At 44.3% G+C, this 13,569-nt stretch overlaps 1 protein-coding gene across 1 annotated transcript in view; it reads right to left on the reverse strand.

Moving 5' to 3' along the window:
* Cd109 (CD109 molecule) overlaps positions 1 to 13,569 on the reverse strand; it is a 104,873-nt gene that overhangs the window by 11,434 nt on the left and 79,870 nt on the right. Inside the window, exons 24-28 of the mRNA XM_090338544.1 lie at positions 6,841 to 6,922; positions 3,969 to 4,197; positions 2,876 to 3,041; positions 1,310 to 1,500; positions 654 to 809 (exon numbers count right to left, since the gene is read on the reverse strand). Coding sequence (XP_090194670.1) covers positions 654 to 809; positions 1,310 to 1,500; positions 2,876 to 3,041; positions 3,969 to 4,197; positions 6,841 to 6,922 — 824 coding nt within the window. The remainder of the gene's footprint in view (positions 1 to 653; positions 810 to 1,309; positions 1,501 to 2,875; positions 3,042 to 3,968; positions 4,198 to 6,840; positions 6,923 to 13,569) is intronic.

Here is a 13,569-nt window from a genome sequence, read left to right on the forward strand (position 1 = left end):
GACTACACTTGCCTAGCATGAACAAAGTGGGTTCAATTCCTTGGTACCACATATATAGAATAAGCCAGAAGTGATGCTGTGGCTCAAGTGGTAGAGCTCTAAGGACAGTGCTCAGGCCCTGAGTTCAAACCTCAGGACTGGCCGGAAAACAAACAAAAAAAAAAAAAAGGAGGGAGAGAGGAAAGGGGGAACAGAGAAAACAAGGAAGAAAGGGGGTAAGAGAGGAGGGAGATAGGGAAAGAGAGAGGAAGAAGAAAGGGAGGAGGGAAGGGAAGGGAAAGAGGGGGGGAAGGATGAAGATCCTCTAAGTTTATCCAAGAGAACATGACTCCATATTGTTAGTAACAGTGTATCGTTAACATGAATAGTAATGGCCTGTTTTCTTGCATGAACAATGGTGATAAAGGTGCTTATCTAGAGCTGGCTGAGAGGTAAATGCAAGCACATATAAAAAAACTCCCTAAAAGGGACCCCAGGAAGAGCTTTCTCCACGTGAAAGCACCCCCGTTTTTTCCTTTGCCACCAGTCTCTCCTGTCTGTCCTCAGGAATCCAGGGACAAGTCTTTCCTGGCTTTCAAAGAGCAGAAACCAAGCAGAATTCAGATATAAAGAAGCATCGAGACCAAATGGGGCATAAGCACTCTGGTTCCCACCTCTGCTGTCTGCAGGAGGAAGCGGCTGTGAGGGCTGATGGGGAATGTCACTGGGTTGGGCAAGCCAGGCCCAGTCACAGACACTTGGATATTGGTCGTTTCGATATTCGTTAGGGCTGCGAATTCAGACAGAGCTTTTAAGGCCACAATGGTATCCTGTTGAGAGGGGAGAAAAAAAAAACAACAATGGTGCATAAAAGTACATCTCAAAGTCTCTGAAAAATACAGTTAGTTATGTGTAAGAGACCTCCTGTGCATCCACCCATCCCCCTGTCCCTCTTTGAGACAAGGCTTCCCAACTCATTGCAGAGTACAGATGAGGCTCAGGGCACATTTGCCACGTGAAGATCTCAAATCGGTTACCACAAATGCACACACACACTAGTACTGAACTTTTAGATGAAATATTTTCATGAAGTCACAAAAATATGCAGACAAGTATATAGTACCCACAAATATATAAATATGTATTATATACTTTTATACCTTGTATTTTAGATAATTTATATTTATCAATAATATAAACATTCATACAATAGAGATAAAATATCTTATATAAAATATAATGTAGAATGTTATATATTCATCTATATATTTAATCTACACATTAGTATTATGAATTCTCTATTCTACAGGGAAAAGCTACCCAGCCTCACCTGGGTAGACACAAAACCCCCCAGGCTATTTCTTTGCCTGCTCAGCCACTTCATGACTGGGATTCCATCAGAAACCTGAGACTGCAGGAAATATGAAAGGAGTGCATAGGCTGAAACTTCAATATCCAGGGAGCGGGGCTGCCAGGACTCAGAGAGTGTGGATGCAGATGACATCCAAAACTGCAAATCTCCTGAAAGTGAAAGGCAGTCATGGTTAAATGACATGTGCTACCAATAAAATTCCGATACCAGCACAGTACAAGTATACATCTATACTACACTACGATTTATGTATATCGGCACACACACAAGGTACAGTCATTACTTTTAAACTATCATAACTTAATAAATTTTCACTCTCTTCCTACTGCCTATATTTGAGAATGTTTTCCTTGAAATAGACTTTCCAAGAGAAAAATCCATATGTTTGGCTCAAAACTAAACAGGTATAAATCCGAGAAAGGACACAATATACTCCCCCCCCCAAAATAATGTATATAACTAATCTTGACCAGGTCATCTCCAAAATACTCAAGGGGTAAGGTGGTAGCCTTGACGTGAACAGCTCAGGGACAGCACTCAGGTCCAGAGTTCAAACCCCATGACTGACAAAAAAAAAAAGTTAGCTGGTGCTAGTGGCTCATACCTGGAATCCTAGCTACTGATGAGGTTGAGATCTGAGGATTATGGTTTGAAACCAGCCCAGGGAAGAAAAAAAGTCCATAGGACTCTTATCTCCCATTAACCACCAACTCCAGAAGTGGAACTACGGCTCAAGTGGCAGAGCACTAGACTGGAGTGAAAAATCTAAGGAATAATGCCCAGGCCCTCTGGTACTAGAGAAGGAAGAAAAAGAAGAGGAAGAAGAGGGTAGAAAACAGAGGAGAAGGAAGGAGAAGGAGAAGAAGGAGGAAAAGGAAGAAGAGGAGGAGGGGGAGGGGGAGGGGAGGGGGAGGAAGAGGAGGAGGAAGACATCAACACATGCACCCCACTTACTAGCAGAACATTTTGATATTTGCATCCCAATCCCATTTTTGAGGTGAGTTCTGCACCCTATCTCATCTAATTCTTCTAACTGGAATTCTTCCCACTTTTCAATGAGAAAGACTAAAACTAATAAAGATAGGTTGTAGAATCAACAGGTGATTCTATAAAATGCAGGATTTCCTTTTATTTACTTAATTTTAAGTAGTTGCACCAAGGAGTTTCAACTCAACATATCTGTTTGTGAGTGCAATGCCTTGTCACCCCATCTTTCTCACCTCCCATCCCATCAAGTTCCGAACCCAACGTCTTAAGGAATACTCCAGGCCATCAAATCAGAAATGGTATCACAAGTTCTAAGTGCCACCCGTGCAGACTAGGACACATAAAACGGGACACCTGAGCTCCAAAATTCTATTGAAGGCTCCTAGGGAGACCACAGGCACTGTAACCATGCCAGGCCCACCCCGGCTTCCTTCCTCATTTCATTTGCCATCTCATCCATACCAGGCCTACAAACTTTCCTCACCTGTGACAATGCCAGGCAACCAAACAACCTGTGCCAGGCCACACACGCATTACCTTCTTGATCTGCACGACGAGTGAGCTCGCCCAAAGCGTCCTTGGCCACAGCGCTCCCCACCGATGACAGAGCGTGAGTTACTAGAGCCAGGGTGTAGTTGTCGGAGATTCCCCTATTGAACTCAGACTCCAAAAACTTGATGGAGTCTTGTATATCAATATTGGGCTGGAAAGAAGAAAAAGAAACAAAAAAAAAGACTCACCTACTACTCACAATTCCCTGTGATCACATATACGACAGACAAAAAGTACATGGAGCCAGCACCAGTGGCTCACACCTGTAACCTCAGCTACTTAAGAGGCTGAGATATGAGGATCACAGTAGTTCTAAGCCTGGGCAAAAAAGTCCTTGAGACTCTTCCCTTCAAGAAAGCATCAAAAACGCCGGAAGTGAGGCTGGGGCTTGGCCTAGGGGGAGAGTGCATGCATGAAGACCCGGGTTTGATTCCTCAGTACCACATGGAGTAGAAAAGCCAGAAGTGATGCTGTGGCCCAAGTGGGCTAGCCCCAGGACTGGCAAAAAAAAAAGGAGTGGAGATGTGCCTCAAGTAGTAGAGCGCCAATCTTGAGGAAAACAGCTAAGAGCGAGCACTCTGAAAGTTACTCTGAAGAGTAACCATCCTATCCTCAGACTTGGAATGTGGCCACAGGTGGGAAGCAAAGGCGACCTTTCCAGCCAGCCCAGCGGCAAGACGCACAGCTGACTCATGGAGACCCCAGCCAGGGGTGTGGCTGGAGTGGTAGAACCAACTTCAGTGCAAAGGAAAGAGTGCAGGAGAGAAAAGAGGGAGGACAGGAGAGGGAAGGGAAAGGAGAAGGAATCCAAGGGCAGGGAGGAGTTAAGAGAACCGGGAAGAGCTGGGGCAGAGAGAGGAAGGGAGGACCACAGGAGAGGAAGATGACAAGGGGGGGGAAAGAAGGGAAGAAGAAAAGAGGAAGGAGGGGAGGAGGGGAGAAGAGGAGGAGGGGAGGAGGGAGGGGAGGAGGGAGGGGAGGGGGAGGGGAGGGGGGAGGAGAGGGGGGAGGGCAGGGCAGGGGGAGGGGAAGGGGGGAGGGGAGGGCAGGGGGGAGGGCAGGGGGAGGGCCTCAGTACCTGGTACTTCCGGTAGGCCAGGAGGGAGGTGACGATGTAGGCCGTGAGCGTGGCGGGGCTGGCGCCGCCCCCCTGCAGCTCGCGGTGGATCACCCGCCCGGGCTCCCAGAAGGCGCCCTCGGACCTGCGGTGTCCCCGCAGCCAGACGAAGGTCCTGTGCAGCACGTTCTCGTCCACGTCGATGTAGGCGTCGGCTTCCAGGAAGCATCGCAGGACGAAAGCGGACAGCCTGGGGCAGGGGCCACGGAGAGGAGAGCGGGCCTGAGCCCCGGCGGTGCCCCCGCCCCGGGCTGCCCGCGGGTCGGTGCCCGGCCAGGGAGGCGGGGAGGGGCGGACGGCGCCCACGCCCCCCGGGCTCTCCGCCCCAGCAGGCCGGGGCCAGCGTGCGCCCAGCGTGGCGCCTCGCCCTGCACGCGCTCAGAGCTGCCTTCTGAAAGGCAAGCGCACTGTCCCAGTCACCCCCACCCAGTCTCTCCTGGGCCTGGCCGGCCACACCCGGCTCACAAGGCTCGGGTGGTCTTCAGGAGAGGGAGGCCCCGCAGGTGACACGTGCGCATGCGCACCACCTCCCGCCAGGCCACCACCACCACCTCTGTGCTTGACTCCCTAAAGGCAGAAAGCAAACAGGAATGCAGAGCAGCGAAAGAAAGGAGAAGGGGAGAGAGGGGGAAGACAAAAGGGAAAGAGGAAGGAAGGAAGGAAGGAAGGAAGGAAGGAAGGAAGGAAGGAAGGAAGGAAGGAAGGAAGGAAGGGAGGGAGGGAGGGAGGGAGGGAGGGAGGGAGGGAGGGAGGGAGGGAGGGAGGGAGGGAGGGAGGGAAAAAGGAAGGAAGAGAGGGAAAAAGGAAGGGGGAAGGGGGAAGGAAGTATTATCCAACAGAGACCTTCTGTGGTCTAAAACATGTAAAAGATGACTGCTGGACCCTTTGCAGAAAGTATTTTCCAATTAATATGAAACACTATATTTTTGGCAGAGAGGAGAGGAATTGTTGAGGTAGTGTCTCACTTCGTAGCCCAGGCTGGCCTCAAATGCAGTCTTTCCTGCCTCAGCTTTCTGCATGATTAGAAGCATACCCTATCATGCCTAGCTCTAGAACACTATATGAACATGAAAGGAACGTCAAGCCACAAAATAAAGCTTTCAATTCATGGGTCGCTATTCTGACTCCTGAGGAGAAAATCAGAAGTATATCTGTCTCATCTTCTAGGAGGTTAAGAAGTAAACCTTACTCAGACCCAATACTGAAAACTGAGTATTTAGAGGAATTCACTTCCTTACAGCATCTCCAAGTAATGTAATTCTCAGGCTAACGCATCTAAGAGTCACCACTGCATACTCTGGCCTTCTTTTTCAAGTCGTAGCTAGGATAAGATTGTACAAGGGGGTCCAGAGGCACATAGACTTCAGAATTTCTACTGACCCAATGAAGCATTAAGCAACATTATTGGGGTTGTAGACATTGCTTGTTACCAGAACATGTCTCATCTAAACTGACTGATATCTTAAGTGTTACCATTCACTGGCTCTTGAATGTTCTCCAAATCTTGTGCACTAATGGTTCAGTTGCCAGGATGGAACAATTGCTCTATCTTGGAACAACTGAGAAGTGGAGTTTTGGAGGAAGTCATTGACACTGTACTCCACCCACAAAAGGATTACAGGACCTCAGCCTTCTTTCTCCACTTCCCAGCCATAAAGTGCATGATCTCACTCTAACTTGGCTCCCACCATAATATGTGGACTTACCATAAGCCCAAAGCTACAGAGCCTACCAACTATAGATGAAACTTCCCAAACTATGAGCCAAAGTATTTTTTTCTCTATAAATTTATTACCCTAACTATTCAAGGTTACTGACTGGAAGCTGACTAACATAGTTGTTCGAATTGATTTTTTTCCCCCCAAGAATGGCATTTAAACTCCATATCCGGCACTTTAACTCACTGGCTAGCACTCTACTGAGCCACATCTCCAAATCTCAAAGTGATTCTGAAATATTAAACTGCACATTATGCAAGGGGAGAAATTCAGTGTTCAAAAATCAACAAATCAACCAGGTGGAGATTCCATGAGGAAACTCTATTTAATTTCACAATTGTTCAGATTTTGAAAGTATCTTAAGGTGGTGCAAGGGCTTTAGCCTATAATCTTGTTTCTTGGAAAGCCAGTGGATCGCAGAAATGGGATCACAGCTTAAGGCCAGCCTGGGAAAAAGAGGTGGGTGAGATTCCATGTCACTCAATGGCTGGCTGCAGTGGTACCTGCTTGGCATCCCAGCTCAGGAGCAGCAGGATGGCTGGACTGCCACCTCCAGTGGATCAGCACTCAGGCTCGAGGTGCAACTTTACATCAAAAACAACCAAAGGTGGTTCACACCTGGAATCTTCACTAGACAGGAGGCTGATATTTACAGATTGTGGTTAGAAGCCAGCCTGAGCAGGAAAGGCCATGAGGCTCTTACCTCCCATTAACTACAAAAAAAAGCTGGAAATGGAGTTCTGGCTCAAGTGCTAGAAAAAAAAAAAAGCTCAGGGACAGTGCCTAATAAAATACTTGCAGTCAAATGTCAGATTGTGGAAAGAATAATAGTATAATAACAAATTTACCTTATTGACTATATCATCAAAATAAAGTATTATTTATTGCTGCTTTTCCCATAAGAAAGAGGAAGATTGATTTATCCTTTCAAAATAGAAGGCATTTGATTTGTTTAACAAATCGTATTTTGAAAAGATAATGTCTTTCAATAGCAGACTGGGAAAAGCAGCTGCCAGGTCTACACAGAGAGATATGTCTGTCAAGTTCACAGTCACTGTGACTTAGTGAAAGCCCATTCCATGACCCAGATTTGTTCAAATGGTAGAAACAGTTACCAAGTGCTCCCAGAAGGGTCCTGGTTCCCAAAAGCGCTGAAAGAGCCATCATCCCTCTGGTAGAGAAGTTCTCTTTGGTAACCTGAAGATACAGTTGTCAACAAAGTTAACTTGCCATGAAGAGTAGCTAATAATGACATAAAACTAAGGATTCGCAAAAAAAAAAAAAAAAAAAAAAAAAAGATTTGGGCAAAGAAAGAGAAAGAAGAAAACACCATGTCCACATCAAATACTGAATTTGCTTTACAATTACTTGTACAAGATTTTGTTCTGGGGCCAGGAGTTTGGCCTAGTGGTCGAGTGCTTGCCTAGTATGCACAAAGACCCGGGTTCGATTCTTCAGTACCACATAGAAAAAAGCTGGAAGTGGTGCTGAGGCTCAAGTGGTAGAGCTCTAGCCTTGAGAAAGTCCAAGGACAGTGCTCAGGCCCTGAGCCCAAGCCCAGGACTGGCAAAAAAAGATTTTATTCTGCTATGTCCATGTGTGTGCACTACATACTCTCACTTTCCCGTCCCAAACCAATCTTATATGTAGCCTTCATTGTTCCATTTTCGCAAATGTATATGAAGTATCTGAACCATATCTGCCCTACTTCATCCTTTCTGTTGGCCCCCTCCTTTCTCTAGTACCAGAACAGGACCTGTTTGATATTCCTATCTTATGTTGTTTCATTTCTTTCTTTCTTTTTTTGCTTTCTTTTATTTTTTTTGTACGAGCACTAAGCCTTCAACTTGAGCCCTGGGCACCACTGTCCCAGAGCTTTACACTCAAGGATCATTTTCTCTCATTTGAGTCATGGCTCCAAAGTATTTGTTGTTGTTGTTTTATCAGTCATGGGGCTTGAACTCAGTGCCTGGGTACTGACCTGAGCTTTATTGCTCAAGGATGGTTGTCTACCGCTTTGAGCCATGGGTCCACTTCCAGTTTTTTGGTGATTAAAGTTTCATGGACTTTGCTGCCAGGACTGGCTTCAATCCTCAGACCTCAGCCTCCTGAAGAGCTAGGATTACAACTGTGAGCCACCAGTGCCCAGCTGGTTCCTTTATCTGTTTTTGGTTTTAGTTTTTTTATATATTTTTATTATAATTAATAGAAAGGTTACAGTATATGCACCAGATAGAAGGTGCATTATTTCATAAACATTGATACCCTTTCTCATGTCTTGGTCCCCATTTCCCTCCCCCCACCCCTGCCTCGCATCTTGTTTTTCCCCCGTTCCCTATCCTATTTCAAATAACCAAATAAGCATATATATAATATATCAAATAACAAGGTAAAATACTGTAACCATATGAGATAAGCAAGGGACAGCAAAAGAGATGAGAGAAAACATAGTTTGGTGTTAGTTTTATTTGTTAGTTGTATGGCTAACTGGTGGGAAGATTCTCACACTTTACTGCCTGGGGTGGATTCAAATCATGATCCTCAGATCTCAACCTCCTGATAGCTAAGATTACAAGCTTAAGCTCCTAGCTCCTGGTTCATTTCTTGTTTTAAGTGTATGTTTAAATTAAGTACTTTCTATGTTAAGTACTGTAGGAAATTTTAAATGCCAAAGAATTTCAAGCAGAATGTAGGGAAACAAGCAAAACCCAGTTATGGGATTAAAGGCTTGAGCCTTTAATCCTAGCTTCTCAGGAATTACAGTTTAAAGCCAGCCCTGGCAGGAAAATCCTAGCGACTCTTATCTCCAGTTAATTACCAAAAAGATGGAAGTGAAACTGTGTCTCAGGTGGTAGAGCACTAGTGTTGAGCACAAAAGTCTGACTCCAAGCTCTAGGACGGGCACCAAAAACCCAAAAGACAAGCACAGTATAGATGGTATTTAATTTAGCTCACTGCTATTCACAGCCGTCACAGTACTTTGCATCTAAAGTTGTCTGCTTCTTAAGAAAGATACACATGATATTGTAATCCTAGCTACTCAAGATCCTGAGAGCTAAAGGATCCCAGATCAAAACCAACCCAGGAAGAAAAGTCCATAGATTCTTAACTCGAATGAACCAGCAAAAGGCTAGAAGTGGAGGTGTGACTCAAGTAAGAGAGTAACAGATAAAGAAGAGTGCCAAGGCCCTGAGTTCAAACCCAGAAGAGGCACACACACACACACACACACACACACACACACACACACACACACACAGAGTCTGGTTTAAAGTCAGCCTTGGTAGATAAATATCAACAAAAGCTTTTCTCCAATTGACTAGCAAAATGACAGAAGTAAAGTTGTGGTTTAAGTGGTAGAGTGACAATGTTGAGAAGAAAAGGATGAAGCCCTGAATTTAAACCCCAGTACTGGTAGGGGAGGAGAGAGGGAGGGAAAAGGAGAGAAGAAAGTACTTTTATTCTTAGGCCATCAGTGAAGAAGAGGGAAATGCTAAATAATCTGAGATAGTGTCTCTTACATTTTTTAGTCATAATCAACATAGGCAAATCAAGACTCTAACCTATGTACCTACCATTCCCATTTCACTTTTCCAAATTAAAAAGTATTCAGTGTTGGAAATTATTACTAGAAAGGTAGATCAAGGAAAGGGTTAAAGCTCATGTATCTTCTTTAGTAAAAACAGAATGATTTCAAATAAAAGGCATTTGTTTCATATCTGGAAAGTAATGCATACCATTCTCAATGTCAGAAACCATAGGCTAAATACAATCTGTTTTTGCCTTTAAGTCCCAAACTATTCTCCTAGAAGCCCAACATGTAAGAATCTGATTCATCACAGACTAAGACAATATGTATCTCAAAAGAAATAAGAGAAATTAAAGAATGCAAAACATACACATACAGGAAAATAGCTCAAATGAAAACACAGATACAAAGACAGACTTACAGAAAATAGCTCAAATTTGTCATTTCTCAGACACAATCAAGGGATTGCAGTAAAGCAGAAAAAATAAGAGCCACAAACAAAACTGGCAGAAGCATCTAAGATATTCTCCCTGAACTTTCCCTGGAGGATGAAATCCATCAGATAGCCAGAGGTTTAATTGGGAAGTCAAAACAGGAAAGTGGAGAGACTGTTGTGTTGGGAGCCGGAGTGGAATCAAACTGTACTTTGATTTGCATCAGATAATTGCTTGATTGTCTTATTGTTTTTTGGCCTTCTCCTGTTCAATTGATCTGAGATTTACCATATGAATGTAACCCCCAACAGTTCCCTGATTAACCATTTGGATGTAACACCTGGCAGAACCCTGGTCTCAAGAAGGGATATAAGCTTTGAGTTGAAAATAAACGGGGCTGCAGTTTTTGTCTGGGCTGCAGACCTCCCTGACCCGATGTGTTTGTCTCTCTTCTATTTTTTCCAGTCCCTGCCCCCTATTTCAGGAACCCCAATTTGCTGCCGGTAGGCCCCGGCACTGTTGAAGGAAAAGTAAGGAAAGAAGCAGCAAAGGACATCTTGGGATCCTCTGTTACCTTGGGGGTGTGAGGGGGGGCGCTTCAGTAAGAGACCAACCATGAGAAAACCATGGCCTCCAGGCCCCCCACAACCCTGCTACAGCTGTCATTCCAAGTATGAGACATTGTAAAACCAGACAGAAAGCTGAGATCATGGAAATGAGATCAGAGCTCATGGAAATGACCTTCAACATCTCCCATTAGTATCCATAACTGGCTCCATTCTTCCACAAGGGGCAGCCAGCCAGAAGAACAGAAGGCCACTAAGAATCTCTAGCTATGGAGTGCATTTCTTGACCCAGTCTAGACACAACTCAAAACCCATACTTCCAGCTCTACTCCCATAGAAAGTAAGGGAAAAGAAGCTGAGTGCCAGCGGCTCATGTTTTTAATCTTAGCTCCATGGGAAGCTGAGATCTGAGGATCATGGTTCAAAAACCAGCCTGTGCAAAGTCTGAGAGACACTCCACCAAAAAGCTGGAAATGAAGCTGTGGCTCAAGTGGTAGAGTGCTAGCTCTGAGGGAAAAAAGCTAAGCAAGAATATGACCTGAGGTGAAGCTCCAGCACTGGCAAAAGGATGGACAGACAGATGGACAGATGGATATGTATATATATATATATATATATATATATATATATATATATATATATATATATACATGCGTGCATGGTAGGGGAAGCAAAATTGAGGGAAGAGAACTTGTACGATCTCTTTGTGGAGCCTCCTGTGTGGTAGCCCTCCTCGTGCCACAGCAGCCATGCAAGGAAGGGAATTTTCCAAACCATACCAGCAATCAGGCCTAATTTACACCCCAGAAACAGGAAAGGACACTGTTGACAAAGCCACAGAGCTTGTCATTAAACAACTCAGGGCCAGGAATGTGGCTTAGTGGCAGAGTGCTTACCGAGCATGAAGCCCTGGGTTCAATTCCTCAATACCACATAAAAACAGAAATAGCCAAGAGTGGCACTGCAGCTCAAGTGGTAGAGTGCTAAACTTGAGCAAAAAAGAATCTCAGGAACAGTGCCCAGGCTCTGAGTTCAAGCCCCAGGACTGGGAATAAGAAAATAAAAAAGAAAGAAGAAAACAACTCAGAGTGAACAAATGTAGCAGTGGTATTCACTAGACATAAAGTTGAAAATGAACTGTACAGCTTGTGGATAGGGACAGCAGAGGAAAACTGGGAGAAAATGACAAAAGGAGTGATACTGTCCAAAAAGGAACTTATTATTTCATTTATGTAACTGTAACCACTTTGTACATCATTTTTTTTGGGGGGGAGACAGTCATGAGGCTTGAACTCTAGGCCTGGGTGCTGTCCCTGAGCTCTTCAGCTCAAGGCTACCACCCTACCCCTTGAGCCACAGCACCACTTCCAGTTTTCTAGTGGTTAATTGGACATAAGAATGTCACAGACGTTAATGCCCAGGCTGGCTTTGAACCTTGATTCTCAGATCTCGGCCTCCGAGTAGATAGGATTACAGGCATGAGCCACCACACCTGGCAACCTTTTTTAATAACAATTTTTTTGCCAGTCTGAGATTTTGAACTTGTTGTGCCAAGATTGTCCCATGTTCTGGGAATGACCCCCTCCCCCCTTGCTCAGGGCCCATGTACTTGAACCCCAGGTAGCAACAGCTTGGTGCTCAGTGGTTAGATACCTGAGCTCTGATTCGACCAGTGGTTTGAGTTATCAAATAGCCAATCAGGTAATTGTAATTCCCCTATAAAAGCTGTGTAAAATCCTTGCTCAGGGCCTTTCAGCATTGCCAGCTACGGGTACGTGGAGGCCTGAGTCTAGACTCATAAATAAACAACCCTTGCTTTTTAGCTTTGACTGTGGCCTCTGGTGGTCTTTTCGGGGTTCTAGGAATTCGGGTACAACAAACTCAGGACCTGGGCACTGTCCTTGAGCTTTCTCAAGGCTAGCTCTTTACCAATTGAGCCACAACATCACTTCTGGCTTTTTCTGTGTATGTGGTACCGAGGAATAGAACCCAGGGCTTTGTGCATGCTAGGCAAGCATTCTACCACTAGGCTGCACTCCCGGCTGAATAACAATTTCATTTTTAATTTTATAAAGAAAATCAAACAAGTCAACAATCCAGTTTGGCTACCTAAGTTAGAGACTTTTTCTCCAAATAGGCAAGCAAGTCAAAAACATGATTTTCTCCAAAAGTTCACAGAGTAATAAAAATAGGAAATTTAAGTGTTATCACTAGCTATTGAGTTTAGGAAGTAATAGTATAATTGTAATTATCAGATGAAATTAAGAGGAAGTTAGGTGTGTGGGGGGGAGGGAAACGGGTACCAAGACATGTGAAAGGGTATCAATGTATGTGAATTAATGCACCTTCTATCTGGCAAATATCATGTAACCCTTTTACTAATTACAATAAAAAAAAAAAGAGGTGAGAATAATGACCCCTGTTTGTAAAGGTTTGGACATACTTCTCTGGGTTAGTGAATTTTCTTAGGCCCAACTAGGAATATAAAGGTCTCAGAATCGATCATATTGAAGATGAACAGTACTGTCTACAGAAATACATAAAACACTCTGGGATGAGAAATACATAAAACACTCAGTGATTGAGCATTTGCTTAGCTTGTGTGAGGCCTTCGGTTCAGTTCCAGAACTGCAATAACAACAAAGTCTGGACAAATTGACTTGTATCAAGATCACATGTAAACAAGAGTAGTAAAATCAGCTCTCTGAGACTATATAAAGCAAATCTGATTTTTTTTAAGGCATTCTTATCTATACCAAAAGAAAAGTAGTCATTGACCAGGCTCTCACTTGTAATCTCAGCTGCTCAGGAGGCTGAGATCTAAGGATCACTGTTTCAAGCCATCCCAGGAAGCAAAGTCCATGAGATCCTTGTCTCCAAATAGCCAATAAAAAGCTGGAAGCAGGTGTGGCTCAGGTGGTAGAGTACCATCCTTGAAGGGGAAAAGCCAAGTGAGAGTATGAGGTCCTGAGTTCAAGACCCAGTACCAACACACACACACACACACACACACACACACACACACACACACGATAAACTACATGATAAACTTCCCACACACTTAAGACAAGCTATGGGAAGTGAGGACCTCACAGATTTTCTTGTCTTTGGCTTCTCTGCTATTGCCTCCAGTTGAACTGAACTGTAACTGCATGAGGGGTTCTAAAGCCTGCTGTTTTTATTTCAGTAGAGAAAACCTATCAAGTGCTCATCTAGATATTATCTGAATCTCTCTTCCAAAAACTTGAACTGCATGCACCATGATTTCAAAACCTAAGGAAAGTAAATGCTTTCATTCTTCTACCAATGGTTTGG

Source organism: Megascapheus bottae, chromosome 8 (assembly GCF_031878675.1).
Source record: "Megascapheus bottae isolate mThoBot1 chromosome 8, mThoBot2.hap1, whole genome shotgun sequence".
Taxonomy (NCBI): Eukaryota; Metazoa; Chordata; class Mammalia; order Rodentia; family Geomyidae; genus Megascapheus; species Megascapheus bottae.